This window comes from Microplitis mediator, chromosome 11 (genome assembly GCF_029852145.1).
Source record: "Microplitis mediator isolate UGA2020A chromosome 11, iyMicMedi2.1, whole genome shotgun sequence".
Classification (NCBI taxonomy): Eukaryota; Metazoa; Arthropoda; class Insecta; order Hymenoptera; family Braconidae; genus Microplitis; species Microplitis mediator.
In genome coordinates, this window is record NC_079979.1 from 15,552,401 (window position 1) to 15,574,350 (window position 21,950).

Consider the following 21,950-nt stretch of genomic DNA (forward strand, 5'->3'; position numbering starts at 1 on the left):
ATTTATTGAAAATATTTTTAAATCTTTATTTATCGTAATACACAATAAAATTAATCATTTTAACATAAAATAATAATAATAACGTTAATTTAATAATTAATAATATTTAGTATATTATTTTTAATTATAACCGTGTATTAAAACGCGCACTAAATTACGTTATTAATTTCGTAACGAATAAAATATCCGCGAGCTAAATCAATATAATTAAAAAAAAAGAAAATAAATAAATAAAAAAAAATAACAAATACCCGATGTATATCCAAGGTAAGTAATTTTATTGAAACATGGATAAAAAGTTCAGGTATTGTTTGTTTGCTCTCGGCATTTTGACGTTCAATTATTGTACAAAATAAAACTCGTCTCTTTTTTTTTATTATTTATTTTTAAAACGTTCGTTCGTATTGACACAACTAAATAAAATATTTTATTTTTTTACCCATCGATAATTTTTAAAATAAATTTTTTTTTTTATTAAATTATCAATCAAATTCAGCGAAAATTAATAAATCATATATTGATATTTAAATTAATAAATAAAATTTTTAAATTATTAATTAATTAATTAATTAATTAAAAATAAAATCGTCTTGTTCGTCTCGCTGTTAACTCGAATCCGCGGTAACCTGACGATTATTTAAATATCTAGTTATCGTTGGCTCATTACTTATTTATTAATTAATTTAATGAAAACCGATTTATAAACAGAAAAAAATAATGAAAATAATGAAGATTAAATAATTATAATTATTATTATGATTATAATAAATAAATAAATTAAGCCATCGTTAAAGTACCGGCGCCCATACCAAAACCAACACCACGTGGTCCAAATTTACGTCCATAACATCCGCGACAGTAGATGTCACCGTCAGGTCCGTCATTAAGATTTGTCGAGTCTAATGAACGATGGCAGGCACCACAACTGAAACAACGTTTGTGCCAAAGTCTGTCCTTGGAGATCATTTGTTCGGCAGCATAAACTGGGTAACCGCAACGTGAACACCCGTGTCCATCGGTACTTTTTGTGCCCAATTGTGGTTTTGAGTCAATGCTGTAAATTTAAAATGTCAATATTTTATTTCAATTAAAATAATTTACTTGATATTTTTAAAAGTAATTGAATAGTCGCTTACAATGAAGGTGCGCCGTCGCCGTTAGTCGATGTCAGAGTTGGAGTGTGACCAAATCCAAAGCCTTTGGGTCCAAAGAGTTTGCCGTAACACGAGCGACAGTGAATCTCCTTGTCAGGTCCATCGCAAGCGAGCATTGAGTCTAAAGGCCGATGACACTCGGCACAGTTGAAACATTTTTTGTGCCACATTGTCCCTTTGGCAAGTTGTTGCTCGGCAGCGAATACCATTCCACCGCATCGGGGACAGCCCTGACCTGCTGGTGCTTTTATTGAAGTTGTATCTGGGCTAGCGAATGGTCTACTTGCTGAGATTTGTTCTTCTCTATATATTTATAAATCGTTTTATTTTTATTTAAATATATATATACATATAAAAATAATCATGGTGACCACAGGTTTTTGAAACTTAAATTCCCGGGCTTTTACAGGTACTCCAGTAAAATAATTTTAAAATTCCCTGACCATATGTAGTAATATTGAATCATTGGAAATATTTATTTAATTCAAATAAAATGGTATAAGTCAGTTCAATAAATAATCGATCATTGCCGTACGGAAAAAGTATATATCCGCATATATACACTGTGAAAAATTCCCAATAAATTTTACTATTGGTGCATAGAAACACCGGACTATAAGAAAACTGATTCATAATTTACAAGTGTCCCATAGTAAATGTATGCGCAGACTACACGATTGTGGCCTATGCACATACGTTTACTATGGGACACTTGTAAATTTTGAATCAGTTTTCTTATAGTCCGGTGTTACTATGCACCCATAGTCAAATTTGTTGGGAATTTTTCACAGTGTATGGGCAAATCTAAATATATGCCGCATATATGAGACATATACTCAATTTTGCCCGTAGATGTCCCGGCTATATACTTTTTCCGTACGGGAATGTTCATAGGTTTTTTTTATTTATTGAATGCATAATTTTTATTTTTTATTTTAAATCTGTTCTTGTATTAATTACTTACTCTGTAATAAAATATAAATGAACTTTTCGTTTTCTAACAGCCTTTTTAATTATCGGCTTTATTTTTTCGCTATTGGAATCAATACAAATTTTTTTCAAGGCGGTATTACAATCGCATTCGCGCCGCGCTACTTTTTGAACAGTTTTGACAGAAAAAAAAAAATTTATGGGATTTTTTCAGTCAAAAGAAAAAAAAAGTAAAAATTTTCCAGCTTTGTGACGAAATTCCCTGACTTTCCCTGATTTTTCCAGTATATTTATAATTCCCTGACATTTCCAGGTTTTTCAGAAATGTGGCCACCATGAATAATAATTTAAAAACTTACGTAAGACCATCAGTTTGTAAAAATCCAGATCCACAAGCAAATCCATAACCATGAGGTCCCCATTTTTTTCCATAACAAGTTTTACAGTAAACGTCTTTATCAGGACCATCGCAAGCTATTATCGAGTCAAGTGTTTTCGAACAATCGTGACACTTGAAACATTTTCTGTGCCACTCGCGACTTTTCGCTAGAACTTGTTCCGCGGCGAACACTACGCCCCCACAACGAGGACATCCTTTTCCTGGCGGTGCTTTTATGCACGCAGTGTCCACCACTGTAGTGCGTGGGGCTGCATCGCTATTTTTTTTCAAATAATATACATATGTTATTATTATTGATAATCGATCGAGTACCGATTAAATTCTTTATTGAAATTCAAAAACTGGTACATGCATTTTTAAATTTGTTTATTTTACATCAAAGTAGGTAATGCCATTAGTAACTTTTTTTTTTTAATTAACCCAAAATAAAATTGAAATTTTTTAAAATAATGAAGGGATGCAGCAATAGCATTAAATAAGCAATTTTTCAAATTATCAATAAAAGTAATTTTTTTGGTTACAAAAAATTTTAAATTAATGGACAAGGATAATTAAGGATTATGAAGGACAATTAAAAATATTAATATTTCCCGTGTAAAAAACATTTCGAAAGACCGTTGACTATTTTAAGCTTCAAATTGTGACACAACTTTTTTTAAACTTTTTAAAATTCAAAGGAAAAATCAATGATTGAAAGGACTATCAAAATACAGTAAAAAAAGTTGAGAAACCGGTCAAAGTCTGATTTCTGAGGCCGTATTTTGCACTGGAAAAATATCACAAAATTTATCATTTTTAATGAACACAAAAAAAGGATTTTTTGGCGAGAAAAATATTTTGGATTATGAATTGAGGACAAAAATTTTTTACGACTCGAAAAAATTTCTCAACATGAAAATTTTTGTTTTCCCTCAATTTATAATTCAAAATTTTCTTGGGGCGAGTAAAAATTTTTGCACTTAGCCCTAGTTTTTTTTTTGTATTTTTAGACGTTCGAAAATCGTTTAAAAGAAGTTCGTTGTTATTTCGGTATTTGAAGTTTAGAACAGCCAACATTTTTTCAAGTATTTTTTTTCACACAGGTTATTAATACATAAATAAAATGAGCATTAAAGGACGCGCGTACCCATCGTCCTCAATGTCGCACTGCAGCCCCAGCCATACAAGTCCTGCATGACCAATGCCCCGCGGCCCGAATTTCTTCGGATAGCAAGCTGTTAAGCAGATAAGCGGACTTTTTCTATTTTTTCTCAATTTAAATTTAACAAAATAATTATTTAATGTCATAAATAAGCCGAGGCAGACATTGCTCTGCCTTTGAGTTTTTTTTACGCAAAAATTATTAATTAATTTAATTATCATTTTTCGACCAGAATTTCAATTTATTAATCCAAGTCCCAAGTCTTCCCTCACTTTTCCCTTGAGAGTTTGAACTTCCTTTCCACATTAAAAATTAGTTTTTTTTTGTCATTCAAATATTCGACCAAAAACTCTCAGAACTTGGAAAATACACTCGGATAAATGAATAGTAATCGAAAAACAATTTTTTAAATTATTAAAAATATGTAAATTAGTTAAAAGTTATTTATAATTTGTCTTGCTAAATAAACCCACCCGTTTGCGTAGCAGTCACTCTGAAGGGCACCACCACCCTGACCGTAGCCGTAACCCTTTGGACCGAACTTCTTGCCATAGCAGACTGAACAAAATACCGATTAACTCCAAATTATTTAATTTTTTTTTCTGCGACTCAAGTCACGACACTGATTCCATTAATTTGAATAATTGCATTAGTCAAAAATAAAAATTGTGTCAAAATGAAAATAGATGATTATAAATCACAGGATGATTTAACATTTAACTGATTAACTAATAAATAATTATCAAATTATTTTGTTAAAATTATATAATTATAGATTTTAATTGATGTGACATTTTTAGCCGGGATTCAATGAATTTTCTCAATGACTCTGTCATAATTATATTTATATTTTTAGCCGGTAAATGACAGTCATGATAAATGGAATTATGTTTCGTAATTAAGACTAAGAAAATTATATTATTTTTATATAAATGGTGTCGTAACTTGTGACATTTTTTTTTTCTTTTTTTTTTTAAATATTTAAGTTAATTTTAGTATTATTAGCTCACCTTTGCAGTAAATATCCTTGTCAGGACCTTCGCAACAGTTGACGGAGTCTAATCGTTTTGAACAGAGCCCACATTTAAAACATTCTCTGTGCCATTGCTGTACATCAGACACAAAGGATTCATTTTTTAAAAATGTTAGTCACAATTTTTTATTTTTAAAAAGTTTTCATTTGATGTATTTCTGTTTTTTTTCTTTGATTATGTCGGCGTGCAAGAGATTTAGACGTCACAATAATTTTTTAATTGGGGCATGGAAATTTAGGATGGAAAACACGTACAAGAAAAAAAAAAACATATTTTTAGTATGAAAAAATAATGGAAAAAAAACTCAAAGAGCAATGTACTTTATTTTTTTTTCGTTTTTGCTTATTGATACTTTTTTTTTGACTAATGATACCTCGACAATAAATCTCACGGTCCGGACCATCGCAATGAAGCGTAGAGTCCAGTGTCCTGTTGCAAATTTTGCACTTGTAGCATGTCTTATGGAAAGCCTGGTCATAAGAATTCAGGAGACATAATATGACACCGGGCTTTACTTTTTTTCTTTTTAAGTATTTTTGGCATATACTCACGCACGCTTTCATATTCATTGCTTATATTTATCATTTACTTATATATTTTTATTTATTTAAACAAGACTTTGTGATGAATCAAAAAAACACTTCTCAGACTTTTTGCAAGTAAACCATGGACTTTAGAGAAAAACTTTTGGAGACCTTTTTTGTAGGAAATTAAATTTGTAACGAAAAAGTATTCTTGGTAAAATTTCATAAGCCCAATAGTTTACGTGTAAAAGTAATTTTAGCAAAACGATATTTGGTTTAGAAAATTTGACAAATTTGATTATACAAAAAATTAACTTTCAAAATAAATTTACAGGTAAACTATCAAGTTTGCAAAAAAATGTATGGACGCTTTTTTGCAGGAAATTTAATTTGCAACAAAAAAGTATTCATTGTAAAATTTCATAAACCCAATAGTTAATGCGTAAAAAGCATTTTAACTAAACGATAGTTGTTCAAAAATGAAAAATTCAAATTTAATTGATAATCAAACAAAGTCTTGTATATTTAATTGAAATAATCATCACTACATGAAATGATATTAAAATTATATGTAAAATCAATTGGCATATTAATATATAATACAGGCAATTAGATTCACCCGATTAATTTCACTTTCTTGGCAACGTTATCGATTTTTTATTGGATCACATGTACATATGTTAAGTATGTACATGATACTTATATATATATATATATATACAGTATATATAAACGAAACTCAAGTAAACTCGAGCTACATTTTACTTGGCAACACCGCCAAGTAGTAGAACAATTTTGTTGGGCGACCACCCAACGATAACTCGACCGTTTTAAAATTTTCCATCATCAAAATTATTTTAACACACTAATAATAATTATATTCCTTGAGCTACATAATATGATATTCATTTTGAATTATTATTATTTTTAAATAAACCTTAAGGTCGTAGTGATGATTATTAATAAATAAAAAAATTCATTTAAAAATTCAAATCGCGGGAATTTTAAATTCAAATAATTTTTTTTTAAATGAACTTTTTTTTTTTTTCTATAAAATATTAAATTAGGTGGCAATAATTTAACACTTACTCGTCCACGTGCAAGCATTTGCTCAGCAGCGTAAACAAATCCACCACATCTCGGACATCCTTCGCCTTCAGGTGCTTTAGCAATTGCGCGGGGTTCCATTACTGCGCTCGAGCCTCTCAATTCACCACTAAAAATAAATATTTATCATTATAATTAAATATATATATATGTTTTATATATAATATTGCAAGTAAGCTTTGATAGCATTAATTTATTACTTTAAAAATAAATAATAAGCATTAAAAATAATAATAATAGAAAATGATGTCGAGATAAATTTATATGAATAATCGTGTAAATAAAAAATGAAAAAATGTATTTATATATGTGGTGACTTATGAGTGGTATAATTAATAACAAGTGACGAAAATTCCCGACAACATAATCTTGTTAGATAAAGTTTGGGTTAGCTGATGGTTAGTATAACCCCGACCACGCGAGTCGCTTCCGCCGAGCCCCGAGAGGAGAGCCAAGAAGCACATTTATGACAATAAATACAGGACACATGTCAAATTTTTCATGACAGAAACAAGTAGAAGAGAGAAAGAGACAGAAAGAGAAATAAATTTTTAGGGTAAAAAAAAATGATGAATAAATAAGTAAAAAAAATAAATAAATAAAAATATATGGAAGCAACATAAATATATAATTCAATAATACTAATAATAGTAATAATAATAATGGATAGTTGAGCGAGGCTTGCGGGCTAGACCTGCTTGGTTTGGGTCCGTTAAAAAAAATCGGCAGTTAATTGGATTAAAAACAAGAGATTAGTAGTTTTAGATATTTATATATATATATATTTATTATTTAAATTATTAGATGAATAAAAAGGTTTGCTAAGGATTTGCGTCAAACAAGTGTATAATGTATGACAAATGAGTTTGAATGTGACAGACATCAGACGAATTTAAAATTATAAATTAATGGAGTAAATAATTTAAAAAATAAAATTTTGAAAAAATGCGCGTTTGAAAAATTTTAAAATTAGTAAGTGCATTTTTTAAAATATTTTTTCTTTAAATTATTTACTCAATTTATTTATGATTTTAAATTTTTCTGATGGCTGCTACACTCACACTCGTGATAATTATGAAATTTCATTTCTTGAAATAACAATTAACTTTTTTTTTTTATATAAACTGTTATTGCTTTTGTTATTCATTTATTTGCATTATTGTGATTATTGTTTTTTTATTTTTTTTTTTTAATGGATAAATATGACGCAGTGCGTGTGCGTGTGTGTGTGTGTTTAATTGAAGTGAATAAAAGGCCGTGCAGGATATTTATACGCGGGCAAGCTTTATCACGCGGAATTGGCAATTATTTTTCTCGGTGCTCACCATTATAGTCACGAATGCATGTGTGTGGGTGTGATTCGGATTTATCAATGGGCCTCCGGTGGCTCGAACTCGGCGGGGCTGGCGGGGGCGGGTGAAGGCATTCTATTTTTTTTTTTTTATATTTTTGTTGTTGTTTGCTTTTCATTTCAATCCATTGGACTTTATGATGAATTATACGATTTTTTGTAAAAACAAAAATTTAAAAAAAAATTCTGACGTTTTTTTTTTTACCTAAATTTTGACGTTAATTTTTTTTCGTTAAAAAAAAATTTCGTAGCAATGTTAATTTTTTTTTATATTAATAATATGTTAATTTATGATATTTTGTAAAAAAAAATATTCAATTAATTTTAATAACTAATTGTTAATTAAAATAATAAAAAATGTAATTAATAAAAAATCAATTATTTTTTTTCTGATAAATTTTTTTTGATTATTTTTTTTTAATGTAGCAGTTTTTTTAATACAGATGGTACAAATAATCCTAAAAACTAAATTGTTGTCAGTTCTTGTTTATTGTAAATAATAATTAATTAATAAGATAATTAATTTTTTCTGTAATTAATAAATTATTTTTAAACTGTAACTTTAATTACCATTAAATTTATGTGAGCAAAAAAAATATATATGTCAATAGTAATTTTAATTGTTTGTGCTTTTGTAGGAAAAAAAAGTTTAGGGAACAAAAAAAATTAATTACGGAGACAATTAAATGAAACAAGAAACAGACTCGCACTGTACTAAATTAATCACAATAATAATTAAAATAATTTAAAAATTATCGTTATTATTATTATTTATATTGATATTTATATAATAATAATAATAATATATTTATTAAACAGTGCTTATGTCTCACGAGATTCAGTGTGCGCACATTTAAGGAAACAATAAGACAGTAGTAATTTAAAACAATCAATAAAATCAATGAATTTTACCAAGTTAATTTATAATAAAAATTATATTGATTTTATCGAGGGTAAATTTGTACATTAAATAAATTAAAATAAATATATATATTATTTTTGACTTTAATTATATAAAAGTGGCTCTATGGGGTTCGGGGTTAAAAAAACAATCATATGGATTTTTAAAAAATTTAAATACAGGACAAGGCGATTAGGAGTTTGTACGTTTTTTTAAAAAAAAATTATATCGGGAGTTTTATTAGCAAACAAATGGATCTCGGGACATAACTGTGGGGAGACGCAATATGGGGGCGATCTCCTCGGCACTCACTCTCTCTGCAGGTGCTCGCCCTGGTCCATGGAGAGGCAGCCTGCGCCTCCACCAAATCCGTACCCCTTGGGACCGAATTTCCGGGCGTGGCAGACTTTGCAGAACAGCTCACCCTCGTGCTCGGAGCAGTTTGTTGAGTCGAGAAGTTTGCTGCACAGACCTGAAATTACAAAACGTTTTTTTTTAAATTCAAATCCGCAACCCGCCATTTTTTAAATTTATTTTGGAGCGACTGTCTATATCTTATAAATTTATCAAGATAAATATACATTGTAGGTGGTCATTGGAAAGCTTATTAAATTCTCTACAAATAAGGTCCTTATGACCTAAGGCTCAGACTCAGTAGTTCGCTCAAAAAATCCGGTTGAATGGAAATACCGATAATGGAATTAAAATTAGGGGCGAAATAATTTTTTCTTTTTTTATGGGATGAGTCAATAGGGTAATAGACTATATGTATGTATGTGTAAGATAATTAAAATTTATTTACCGCATTTGAAGCACATTTTGTGCCATTTAAGTCCTCCAGCAACGCGTTCCTCCGCAGCGTAAACGGATTTGCCGCACTTGGGGCATTTCGGATGTTCCACTGGCTTGAAAGGCATTTTGTGTACTGCAATTTATTATATTCACATATATATACATGTATTTATTTCATAAATAATCAGTATTTAATATTTAATTATTAATTAAAAAGTCAATTAATTTTTTTATCAATTACTAATTACTAATTAATAATTGACAATTAAAATGGATGAATATCGAAGTTTTTAATTTTTTTTAATTTTTAAATTAATATCCAGTTCATTAGTGATAAATAAATTTAATTTGTTTTATATAAAAATAATTATTGCATTCAATTGATGACTTTTTTTTCATTAATTGCAATATGTATGAGAAGTATATTCACATTCATACACACTCGAGATCTATATCTAAAAATATCGTCTCGTAATCTTATTCTATTTCCGTTACTGTTGCACGGAAGCATCTTAAAATTATTCAATCCAGAGTTACGTGAACCCAAATATAAATTTATCATTTAAAATTTAATTTTAATTTTTAAAATTCAAGTCTCAGTAAAAAAGGCGGCAATTATTTAAAAAAAAAATTAAGATAAAAAAAGTGTTTAATAGAATCGAATGACTGTAAAAATGGTATGTGGAATAAAATTTAAATTTTATTATGGATAAAATACCGTGTAGAGTAAGCGGAGTAGAGCACGAGAATAAAATGGAGTTGAAATAAAAAAAAGATAATAAAAAAATAGGATAACGTTAGTAAAACAGTTGACACCGTAGACGTAACGGTAGTTAAGTGAGAAGAGGGAATTTCTATATCTGTGCGCAGACACATATAGATATAGAGGGCAAGGTAGAGGGAGTCGTAGGCCGGCAACCCGGCATCGTCGACTCCGTATTAGGGAACGACGTCCTCGAGTGAGCGCAATCTCTTTCCCCTCAGCCCTCATGTGAAAAAAAATCCATCCATCCATCTCACATCTCACATCTCTATTCTTATTTCCCGCGAATTTATTTTTTTTTCGGATAAAAAATCTAAATATAGAAAAAATAATTTTTATTTCAAATCCTCACACTCACAAGTTGGGCATTAGTGTAATTGTGATAATGAGTTAAAGTAAATGCAATTAAAAAAAAAAATGGTTGAATAATTTGCCGGTAGATGGCGAATTACTTTCGCATGTGGACTCTCACTAATCTGGATATTAAGTTATTTTAATGATATTGATTGGTAATTATTGAATAAAACTGATAACTAGTACTCACCACTTAGGTAATATATAAATATAAATAATTAAAGTGGAGGAGATAAATGAAAATACAATAAAGACAAGACACCGTTTGTTAGGAACACTGTTAACCGCACTAATACTGGATTCGAATTGGCTGTTTTCGCCGCGGGCTCGTCCTAGTCATAGTCGCGAGTCTGGGTTTGCACACGGCACGTGGACTACCCGAACGTCAGTAACGAGAGAGAGATGATGATACTTTGAGATGACGAGCCCCGATGGTGGTGAGGTGAAGAGACTATACATTGAGCCGCGGCAAAGCCGGGCGGAGTGCAATGGAAATTTTTTATTTTTTTAAAAACGAAAAATTTTTCAAATTATACCGCCAATTTTTTTGGGCTCACCATCGGGCGAGGCGAGGGTTAAGCAAAATAAGGTATTGGAAGTGGGTGGGTGGGTGCTCACGAGAGAGTAAAAAGAGGGAACGGGAACGTGAGATGTACAATGTTTTAATGCAACAGAGATAATTGTTATTGTGAGAGTAACAGAGAGGGCCAATGGCACGCACTCATCCGCTATTAATAGTTACTTGCTCAAATTTCTATTTTGAGATGCCTGCCTCCTCCGCGCGTTTCTCTCTTATAATTCTAGAGCTAGAGGATTACATGCACTCCCTTTCTCTCTCTCACTCTGCTAGTTTAATTATTGTCGCCTAACTATTTCATGATCTTCGTGATGATTTTATGGCTGCCATCACCATAAACGCTCTCTATTTCTATACTCATATCTGTAATATACTCATGAGTTAAGTGTCCATAAGTATAGGTTAGGGTTATAAAGAAAGCCCTTAAGCGCACGTGCGGTGGCTTGGGTCAACTAATAATTTACAACCTTTTCTACTTTTATGTTTCCGTCTAAATTTAATTTTATAATTTTAGTTACCACAATAACTTATAAATAATTCCGGTAAATTTACTCAATTTTTAATGCATTTTTTTTTATTTACTAAATAAATTATATTAAAAATACAAGATACTGATATTTTATTAGTGATTTATAGTACTAGTAAATATTTTACTATTGTACGATGTATAAGTTAATATAATATATGTATATATTGTACATTATGTAGTATTTAAGAATGTATTGTTGGACGTATTGCAGATTTCTCAAGTAAATACTCAATGAGAACACTGACCTCTGATTTGTTTATGACTCTGTGTCATTGGACTTAAAAGTTACTAATATATATATACACTATAATGATATTTATAATTGAATATATTTTTATTAAATGAATGAAAATGTAAAAATTAAAAATATGAGTTTCATTAAATTATTTAAATTGCACGGAGAAAAAGGAGATAAAAAATATACAAGTTTTTAAGATGCTGTCGACGAAATTTGAAACAGGAAGTTGTCATCAAAAAATCATGTTGTACTATAATCCTACCAAAAACAGATTCTCTGTATAAAATCGCGCCAAGTACACGTTTAAAATTTTTTACAATTAAGACAAGATTCTTTTTACAAAAAAATGAATCAAATCGAAAAAATACCAAGTACCTAATATAATTCGAAATCATGGAAAACATTTTCATAGAATTGAACAAAAAATTGAAAAAAAAAAATTTCAATGTACTTGGTGTGCGTTACTAAATTTATTCAAGCAAAATTTTTAGAATTGATTTCGCATATAAATTATTTTCCAATAAAATTGAATGATATTCTTTTTTTCCAGTTTATAGGCACACCAAGTACATTGAAATTTTTTTTTTTCAATTTTTTGTTCAATTCTATGAAAATGTTTTCCATGATTTCGAATTATATTAGGTACTTGGTATTTTTTCGATTTGATTCATTTTTTTGTAAAAAGAATCTTGTCTTAATTGTAAAAAATTTTAAACGTGTACTTGGCGCGATTTTATACAGAGAATCTGTTTTTGGTAGGATTTGTCTTTTTTTTGTCGTGTTGATTGAGAATGATTTTAATCTACACTATTAGAAATCGAGTTATAATTTAAGACACGTGAGCCTATATTGTTTATAGTATTATTTTGTAGAAACAATAAAATTGTTTGTTAACAACTATAGTAATTTTGTACTGCTAAATATCATAATCTGATTAATCAATTTTTATAAAACAAGGAGCTGCAGTTGTTTAACGACAGTTCCCTTTAAAGTTAACGTCAAATATATACGTCAACGTCGGACTTTTTCCCTAATAGCACAGTTTGCTTGAGCAAAAGCTTACTGTACAAAAGTTTCGTTGAATTTTTCGTCAAATTTCCGTCACTTTCGGACTTTTCCGTTTTTGACGACAATTTATACACAACTTGCTATACAATTTGAGGTAAATTTACTACCCGAATTAGAATGCAAATTCACTTCAAAAGGTGACTAGAAAAAAATTTTTCGTCAATTTTCAGGCAAATTTTTGCATCAATTTATTGTTAATTTGACTTAAAAAATTGTAAAGTAATTTTTTACCGTAAAATTGTAGACAATTTTATGTATAAATTTGCTTACCGTCTGAAGTGGTATGAATGAACATTACCGACTTTTTTGTGTAGTCAAAATTTACCTCTAAATTGAGGAAAAATTAACCGCAAATTTTTCTTTCCAACTTTTGCTGTCAAATCGTCGGCAAATTCGGACAAAAAATTTCAGGCAATTTCAATGTCAAATTACAGTCAATTTCAAGCTAAAGTGGCTATTAGGGTTACTGTCAGGCAATGACGTTAAGTTGATTAAAAGTTTCATTTTAACCCTGAAAGCCACCTGAACCGCAAGTTAATTTCAAGCTACTGCCGTATTCTGAAGCCAACTTAAAAAAGAAAGCATTATCCAGCCAAGCTTGCCAGAAACTTTTTCGTTAAGGTAGCCGAAAATGTTTCACTGCAGAACTTACTGAGTAAGGTGTGGCTATCAGGGTAATTGTTGTCAAAAATGGAAAAGCCTCAAGTTGACGGATATTTCACAAAAAATTCAAGGAAGTGGTTACGTCCTCAGTGGCCTCAAGTGCCTCCACCTGTCAATCAATTAGTTAACTTGAAAAACATAAATAGCTTGTATACAAGCTGTCGTCAGTAACGAAAATGCCCGAAATTGACAGATATTTGACGAAAAATTCAAGAAAACTTTTATTCTAGTTTTGCTGTCAAATTGTCGGCAAATTCGGACAGCAAACTTTAGTAATTTTAATTGTCAAATTTCCTGAAATTCGCTGCCCAAATTTGTCGACAATTTGACAGCAAAAGTTGAAAATATAAATTTGCGGTTAATTTTTCTTTAATTTAAAGGTACCCTGATAGCCAAGTTGGCCGCAACTTGTCGACGACCTACTGCCGCAACCTGTCGCCAGATTGGCCGCAAAAGTTGGCATTTCCATAAGTTGTCGGCAACTTTCCGAGGAACTTGTCGACAACTCTCAGCTTGTGTAACTGTTGCCGACAACTTGTCTACAAGTTGCTCAGAAACTTGGTGACAGGTTGCGGCAGTAGATTGTCGCCAAGTTTTTGAGTAACTTGTAGCCAACATGTAGTCAACAGTTACACGAGCTGAAAGTTGTCAACAACTTGTCGTCAAGTTGGTTGCAACTCAGGTACACCAACTTTCTGATTAGAAACTCTGGCTATCAGGGATAACTTTTTACGAAAAAAAAAGTCGTTAATGTTCATTCTTACCATTTGAGAAGATGAGCAAATTTATTCATGAAATTGTCTACAATTTCATGGTAAAAAAATACTTATCAATTTTTCCAGTCAAATTAACAATAAATTGACAAAATTTGCCTGAAAATTGACAACTTTTTTCTAGTTAACTTTTGAAGTGAATTTGCATTTTAGTTCGGGTAGTAAATTTACATCAAATTCAATAGCAAGTTGCCCACAAATTGACGTAAAAAATGGAAAAGTCTAAAGTTGACGAAAATTTGACGAAAAATTCAAGGAAACTTTTGTAAAGTAAACTGTTGCTAAAGCAAACTGTGCAATAGCACACTTTTTATAGGGTATATTTCTATACTAAATCTTACTGACCCTCATAGCACACCCTAATAGCCACTTTAGCTTGAAATTGAAGTACCTCGACATTGAAATTGCCTGAAATTTGCTGCCCAAATTTGCAGACAATTTGACAGCAAAAGTTGGAAAAACAAATTTGCGGTTAATTTTTGCTCAATTTAGAGGTAAATTTTTACTAGAAAAAAAAAGTCGGTAATGTTCATTCTTACTATTTCAGAAGGTAAGCAAATTTATACATAAAAATGTCTACAATTTGGGGGTGAAAAAATACTTTATAAGTCAAATTAACAATAAATTGATGTAAAACTGCCTGAAAAATTTTGTTTAGTCAGCTTTTGAAGTGAATTTGCATTCTAATTCGGGTAGTAAATTTACGTCAAATTGTACTGCAAGTTGTATAGACATTTTATGTATAATTTGCTTATCATCTGAAATGCAAAGAACGAACGTTACCAACAATTATTTTCTATAAAAAATTACCTCTAAATCGAGCAAAAATTAACCGCAAATTTTTCTTTTCAACTTTTACTGTTAAATTATTGGCAAATTCGGGCAGGTAATTTCAATGATGTCAAGTTACAGTCAATTTCAAGCTAAAGTGGCTATTAGAGGAGTTAATTTGCAGTGGAGGTGACTATCCGGGTAAATTTCATATCAAACTATAGTAAAAAATATAGACTGGAGCTCCACTGGTGGCGAAAAAATTAATTATTGCTATAGAAAAACATATATCATTTACTGAATCATGGCATTTCTTATAAGTTTTTATTCTCTGGCAGTGCCCTTTTCGCATGAAAAAAATTGTAAAATGATTAAAAATGGGGGTGCTATAGTATATGCTGGCCTAATTTCATTATTTAAATTAGTTCTCATTACTAAAATGGGTAAAGTTTCATAATTTTATGACGAACAATCAATCATCTTTCGACTGAAAAAGGAATTTTCTAAAATTATTGTTTTTTAAAAAAGTTTTTAAAAATTGGAGCTAAATACCGTTCGGTCTACGGTATAGAGACACGGCAGGCTCGCGCCATGACACTTCACACATATACATGTGTGTTTAAACGTGTACTTGGCGCGAGACACTACCGTGTCTCCTGATTATTGTGAGCCGCTGAAAATTATTATTCCCAACTATAATTCCTATTGTTAATAAATAATTTTCATGACAATTTATCAATAAGTTTTAATATAGAAAATTTACGATTCTGAAGTTAGCAGACAATAAAAATTTTTTGGATTTTTTTTAGGACAATTAAATTTGAAGAAAAAAAAAATAAAAAATTGCACTTGTAGTCTTTTAAATTTTCTACATGTGCATATTTTTAGTTTTTTTTTTCTTCAAATTTAATTGTTCTAAAAAAAATCCAAAAAATTTATGATACTGAAGGTGGCTCACGTCTAATAATTTTTGGATTTTTTTAAAAACGATAAATTACAAAAAAGAAATTATTTGAAAAAATTGCACTTATAGTTTTTAAAATTTTCTACATGTGCATATTTTTAGTTTTTTTTTTTTTTGTAATCGATTTCTTAAAAAAAAAAATCCGAAAATTACTAATTGTATGCTGAGTTCAGGATCATAAATTTTTTGATACTGGTTCGCTGACATCTAGTAAATTTTGGATTTTTTTCAACACGATAAATTATAAAAAAAAAAATATTTTGAAAAATTGATCTATAGTTTTTTAAATTTTCTGCATGTGCATATTTTTAGTATTTTTTTTTTTGTAATCGATGTTGAAAAAAAAATCCGAAAATTGTTAATTGTCTACTAACTTCAGGATCATAAAATTTTTTGTTCATAGAACAAAAGTATTTTTTGGTGAAAAAAATTTTTCTTTCTGTGTAGTACAGCATAAAAATTTTTTGATGACTCAGCTTCCGGTTTAAAGTTTTATTTCATCGACAGCATAATCAAAAAATTGTAAATTTTTTAAATCCATTTTTCTCTGTGTGATAAATAAAATTACAAGTTATGGAATAGAATAAAATATAAATTTTTACGTATGAGTAATTTGCTGTAGAAGGTCAATATGAGTAAAATGAACATGGATTAGTATCGAGGTAAACACGGAAAACGTTGGGTGAGTGAGCGAAAACGTGCAAATGCTAGTAGAATAAATGTGTATATATATATATATATGATATGTACTTTACTATATACTATGGATGCTATGTTAGTTCAGAGAGAATTTCTATTCAGTATAGAATGTTTATATATGTATATATAAAGAAGAGTAACACATGCTCGGATAAGACTAGATTAACCATAAACAAGAATTACATTTAGTGAATATGATTCAATCAAATGTATTCTCTCTACGCGGACTTTTTTTAAGCCTCCATTAATGCAAATATACAACATGTGTCAGATGTATATTAAATCTTTTGTACGTAAGAAAATAAATATTTAATTTTTCACACTAAATAATTTTAATCAATATACTTTTAGTAAACGATTTAACAAAAGTTTACATATAAAATATATTTAAGTTTAAAAAAAAAAATCATTGACTTATGCCTCCATGCTTTTTAATTGAAGTACGAGAGAAAAATGTTCTATTAATATTTGGGTATAAAAAATGTATATTTATAATGGAAAAGTATTTTTTTTTTTTACATAAAATACGAGGAAGAAGAAGAAGCTTTACAGTAAGATATCGTCTTACGTGAACCATTCTATAATTAGTATTAGTCGGCTTGATAATTTGGGAATAAGAACGTGAAGAAAACGAGAAATCTTAAATATTATCATAAATATTCAGGGACGTTATTAATTTTTTAGATGGTTACTTTTCAAAATATTGCTGATTTTATAATACCTGTTTATTTACAGAATTGAAAATATATATATGTATATATATTGGACATTAGTATGTCTATTTATATACATTTGAATAAATAAATATGTTGTTTATAAATAACCCCATGTTTAATGAACAAATAAAATTATATTTATAGATTTGATTATTTTTGTGGAATTTAAATCTTTAGAAATTTCGCTGCATTGTGAAGAAATTTTTTTTTGTGAAATTTGAAAATAATTTGATTTTAATTTTTTAAAAATAATTTGACAAAATTTGACTTCGTAATTGTTTTAAATTTTCAAACTTTTCTGAAAAAATATTGTTTCAAAATTTTTTAAATAATTTGGTAAGATTTGTCTTAGTAATTTTTTAAAATTTTGACTTTTTTAAAAAATTTGTTTTAATTTTTAAAAATAATTCGGCAAAATTTGTCTTAGTAATTGTTTTAAATTTTGACACTTTTTAAAAAATAATTGTTTTCATTTTTAAAAATAATTTGACAAAATTTGACTTAGTAATTGTTTCAAATTTTCAAACTTTTTAAAAAAAATTTTATTTTAATTTTTAAAAATAATTTGGTAAAATTTAACATAGTAATTGTTTTAAATTTTTAAACTTTTAAAAAAAAATTTTGTCTTCATATTTTGAAATAAATTTGACAAAATTTGTCTTAGTAATTTTTTAAAATTTTGACACTAAAAAATTTTGTTTTAATTTTCAAAAATATTTTGGTAAAATTTGTCTTAGAAATTGTTTTAAATTTTGACACTTTTTTAAAAACATTTGTTTTAATTTTTAAAAATAATTTAGTAAAATTTGACTTAGTAATGTTTTAAATTCACAAACTTTTTTAAAAAAATTTTGTATTAATTTTTAAAAATAATTTAGCAAAATTTGTCGTAGTAATTTTCTTAGATCTTTAAATTTTTGAAAAAAAATGTAGTTTAAAATAATTAATGTGGATTTTGATGGATAAAAAAAAAATTATAACAGTATTAATAATATAATAATGACAATTAAACGGTCATACTGTTTACTCATGCAATAATACAAAGAGTAGTGCGTTGACAGATATATATAAATATACAATGATACCGAAATATTATAGAAATATCCCACGCACGTAATACAATCCCCGTTCTAAGGTAACCAAATTTAGTTTGTGACTAGCAGACGCCCTCGAGACAAACTTGCAGATCTCAATGAGTCATTATAAAAAATTATAACTTCTACATGCATTAAATAAAATAATAATTACATAATTTGATAATCTTCATTACACCTGAAAATAAAAATATAATAATAAAAGTTCTATTAATGCCTGAAAAATTTATTACTGAGTATCATCAAGAAAATTTAGTCTAATGCCTGTTGGAGTTCAGCCATCGTTAGTAATTAATTGCCGGCATTAAGAAGAAAAAAATCATTTTATAAGAATTTTTTTTGAATCATGATTCATATCAGTTATGAATAGATTTATAAAAAAATTTGCCTAATAGTACAATCATTTTTATTTTAATGTCTGAAGATGTCATAAAATATTAATGCTAGTTTATAGAAATAACGTATATATCTATATATATATGTATTTATTATAGTTAACGTATGATAGTTTAGGTAACGAGTAAGCAATCGTTATGAATATATTTTTGGATTTTAAACGTACGCGTCCTTGGACGATACGAAAAACTTGAATTTTAACGACGTTATTATATATTTTTATGAAATTATAATTTACGTTTAAATATATTTATTAATAATAATTTATATTAAACATTTTATGTTTTAGTCTCAGTTGCAGTTTTTAGTGAAGTACAATGTTGAGACAAATTATATATGATTATATATGACCACATATGATTAAACATGAATTTGTATGCTTCTTATATAAATATGAATGCAAATTTATGTACATACATATTTATACGCTTCATCTGATTTATATGTATATATATTTGTATATGGAGTACATATGGCTATATATGAAATGGAAGACATCTGTAAAAAATTTGCGGAGTGAACGCAGATTAAATCTGGAGCCAATGCGGAGCAGATGACTATTTATTTAATCTTCTTGGAGTGAAATTTACTCGAAGTATTAAAACTTCGAATCGAAGTGAAAAACAGGAAAAAACTCTTTATTTACGTATGCGGAGTAATTTTTTGTAAAAACTTCGAAACTCCGAGGGGTGAAGTAAATTTGGATTGAAATAAAATCGTAATCACTCCGAATCCTATTCCAATTTTTTGACAGTGCAAATTAATAAATAGAGCCCATATGAAGCTTTCATGAATTTCTCAATAAAATGTGAGAAGTATATACAGGAAAAAATGATTTTTTGATGCATACAAATTTTTACTCGTCCCAAGAAATTTTTCGCCAAGAAAAAGTCTCTAAATTTTTGACTTATCAGGACTTTCTATGTTTTTTTGACTTGATAGCATTTTCCAGTTTTCACGAAAAAATAAGATTTTCAATTTCTAAAAATTATTTTCATTTTTTGCAAAGAAAAATTTCCACTATAGAAGACATAGTTTTTTTTTAGTAAATATTCTACATATATATAGAGTATTTGTACGTAACTATACTTATATAAAAAAGACATGAATTCTCAAGAGTGCATGAACTTTATTTAAAAACAGAACGAGTAATAAGTTAATAAAAGAAATCAAAAAATATTCTTGTAGATATTTTAAGAAATAAAACGTGAGTTGTCATTTTAATTTAACGTTTCTTTATTTATTTCTTTTCGTTGTGACTAATTGTCAGCTTACATGACTGAAATATTTGATTTTATTTTTAATATCATTTAATACCTGAGACATAAATTTTATTCAAATAATAAAACTCTCAAAATACAAAAAATACTCAAGTTATTTTCTAATTGTCCAGCGATTACGAGTGTTCCCTAAAATAGCGAGCGCTGAAATATTAAATTTTAAATAAGAGTTTATCGAGTTAATCGTGACATAACTTCGATGTTATTAACTGGGATACGTGGCATAGGTAGAAAATTATTAAAAAATCTCAATAGTAATATCGGGAGTGTAAATGTGGGCGATTACGATGGCATAAGTACTAAAATAAATGAGTTGAGTGAAATTGCCAAGAAATACCTATAAATCCAACCAGAAGTTGGATGACTCACTCCTAGCAAATGTGCATACGTATTCATATTATAATATATATATAATTATTGCATATAGATATTACGATGAGTCTTACTCACCAATTTTACTCTCTTTTATTCACTTGTACGAAAAAATTTTGTGTCACGCGATTTGTACTATTATCAACATCGCTGTTTGCCAATTTATTATACTTCATTTTATTAAAGTCTGGGTTTATTTATAAACTCATAAATTTTTGTTGTTCATAAATTTTTGTTCCCAGATCGAATCAATTTTTTTTCATTTATTTTTTCAAACTATTTTGATTGATTGAGAAATCCCAGATTTTTTTGCAGGGCAGGACAAATTTCTTATCGACTGCTAATAAAAATGTTAATTAACTTTATCATCATATAATTTTATATGATAATAATATTTATTTAACCTGCTGTTAATAAAAAACAATTTACCAGAAAAAAATTGCGAGGACTATGAATTTTTTTCGATGTCATAAATATCAAAAATTGCTCTCGTAAAATCCAAAATTACTCCTTTTTTAAAATTATTTGAAATTTTTTAAAAATTCATTTTACTATTAACCGAAAAATTTTGAACTATTCTGAGTTTGTCGGTGTAAATTCAAATTTTATAATTTTTAACTTCCCGCTAAGAAAATTGCAAATTTTCAAAAAAAAGGAAGTTATTGGTTTCGGTCCGATTTTCGAAAATCGAGTTTTCATCTGATGTCGACGTTTTGAGGTCCTGACTATTTCCGGATGGACGTCCGTGTATGTGTGTGTGTGTAAACTTTTTTTGTCCGACGATATCTTTGGAACGAATCAATCGATTTGAACGTACTTGGTGGCAATCGAAAGGGCTCACCAAAACTTAGAATCAATTAGATTTTGGGGTCGATCGGTCATGTACTTTACGAGTTATAAGAAGAATAAAAATTAAAAATTTTTTTTGTTTTTGGTTTTTTGCGTATAACTTATAAACCACTTGCCCGATTCGCCTCAAAATGTAATCAGTTTTAAGTCTTGTTGAGCCCTTTCGATTGCCACCAAGAACGTTCAAATCGGTTCATTCCATCCAAAGATATCGTCGGACAAAAATTATAATTTTTCAGCGAAGGTATGTTTTACCGGCCCAACAAATTTTTGAGCTCAAAAATTTACAAGTAATAATGTTTGCGAGCTCCCTGAGCTCGAAAACCGCGGGAAGTTTTGAGGCTGGCCCGCAGGGTCAGGCGGTTTTCAGATTTTTTTATTTTCAACCCGCGTAAAACAAAAATTGAAAATGTTTGACGTTTCGAACTTCAAACTTGAGACGATTTCTAACTTTCGTAATATCTTAATACTAATAAAAATATAAAATGAATAAATTATCGGACGGAATTG

At 28.7% G+C, this 21,950-nt stretch overlaps 1 protein-coding gene across 2 annotated transcripts; it reads right to left on the reverse strand.

Moving 5' to 3' along the window:
* Positions 1-226: 226 nt before the first annotated feature.
* LOC130677230 (muscle LIM protein Mlp84B) lies at positions 227-10,801 on the reverse strand. 2 transcript variants are annotated; one of them, XM_057483909.1, is made up of 9 exons: positions 10,642-10,801; positions 9,345-9,467; positions 8,855-9,014; positions 6,273-6,399; positions 4,636-4,732; positions 4,099-4,183; positions 2,444-2,740; positions 1,137-1,457; positions 227-1,054 (listed from the first exon to the last, which is right to left on the reverse strand). In XM_057483909.1, the coding sequence occupies exons 2-9, from the start codon at positions 9,457-9,459 to the stop codon at positions 778-780; spliced, it is 1,479 nt and encodes a 492-aa protein (XP_057339892.1). In that variant the 5' UTR covers positions 9,460-9,467; positions 10,642-10,801; the 3' UTR covers positions 227-777. The 2 variants fall into 2 exon arrangements, with proteins under 2 accessions (XP_057339892.1, XP_057339893.1); XM_057483910.1 differs by lacking the exon at positions 10,642-10,801 and adding an exon at positions 10,053-10,077.
* Between the last annotated feature and the right edge of the window lie 11,149 nt (positions 10,802-21,950).

Excerpts from the sequence above, each read along its gene's own strand:
- LOC130677230 (XM_057483909.1), bottom strand. The coding sequence starts at position 9,459 with ATGCCTTTCAAGCCAGTGGAACATCCGAAATGCCCCAAGTGCGGCAAA. Across the intron at positions 9,015-9,344 it reads CAAAATGTGCTTCAAATGCG|GTCTGTGCAGCAAACTTCTC; the intron begins GTAAATAAATTT and ends TTGTAATTTCAG. Across the intron at positions 4,733-6,272 it reads AAATGCTTGCACGTGGACGA|CAATGGCACAGAGAATGTTT; the intron begins GTAAGTGTTAAA and ends TCTGATGTACAG.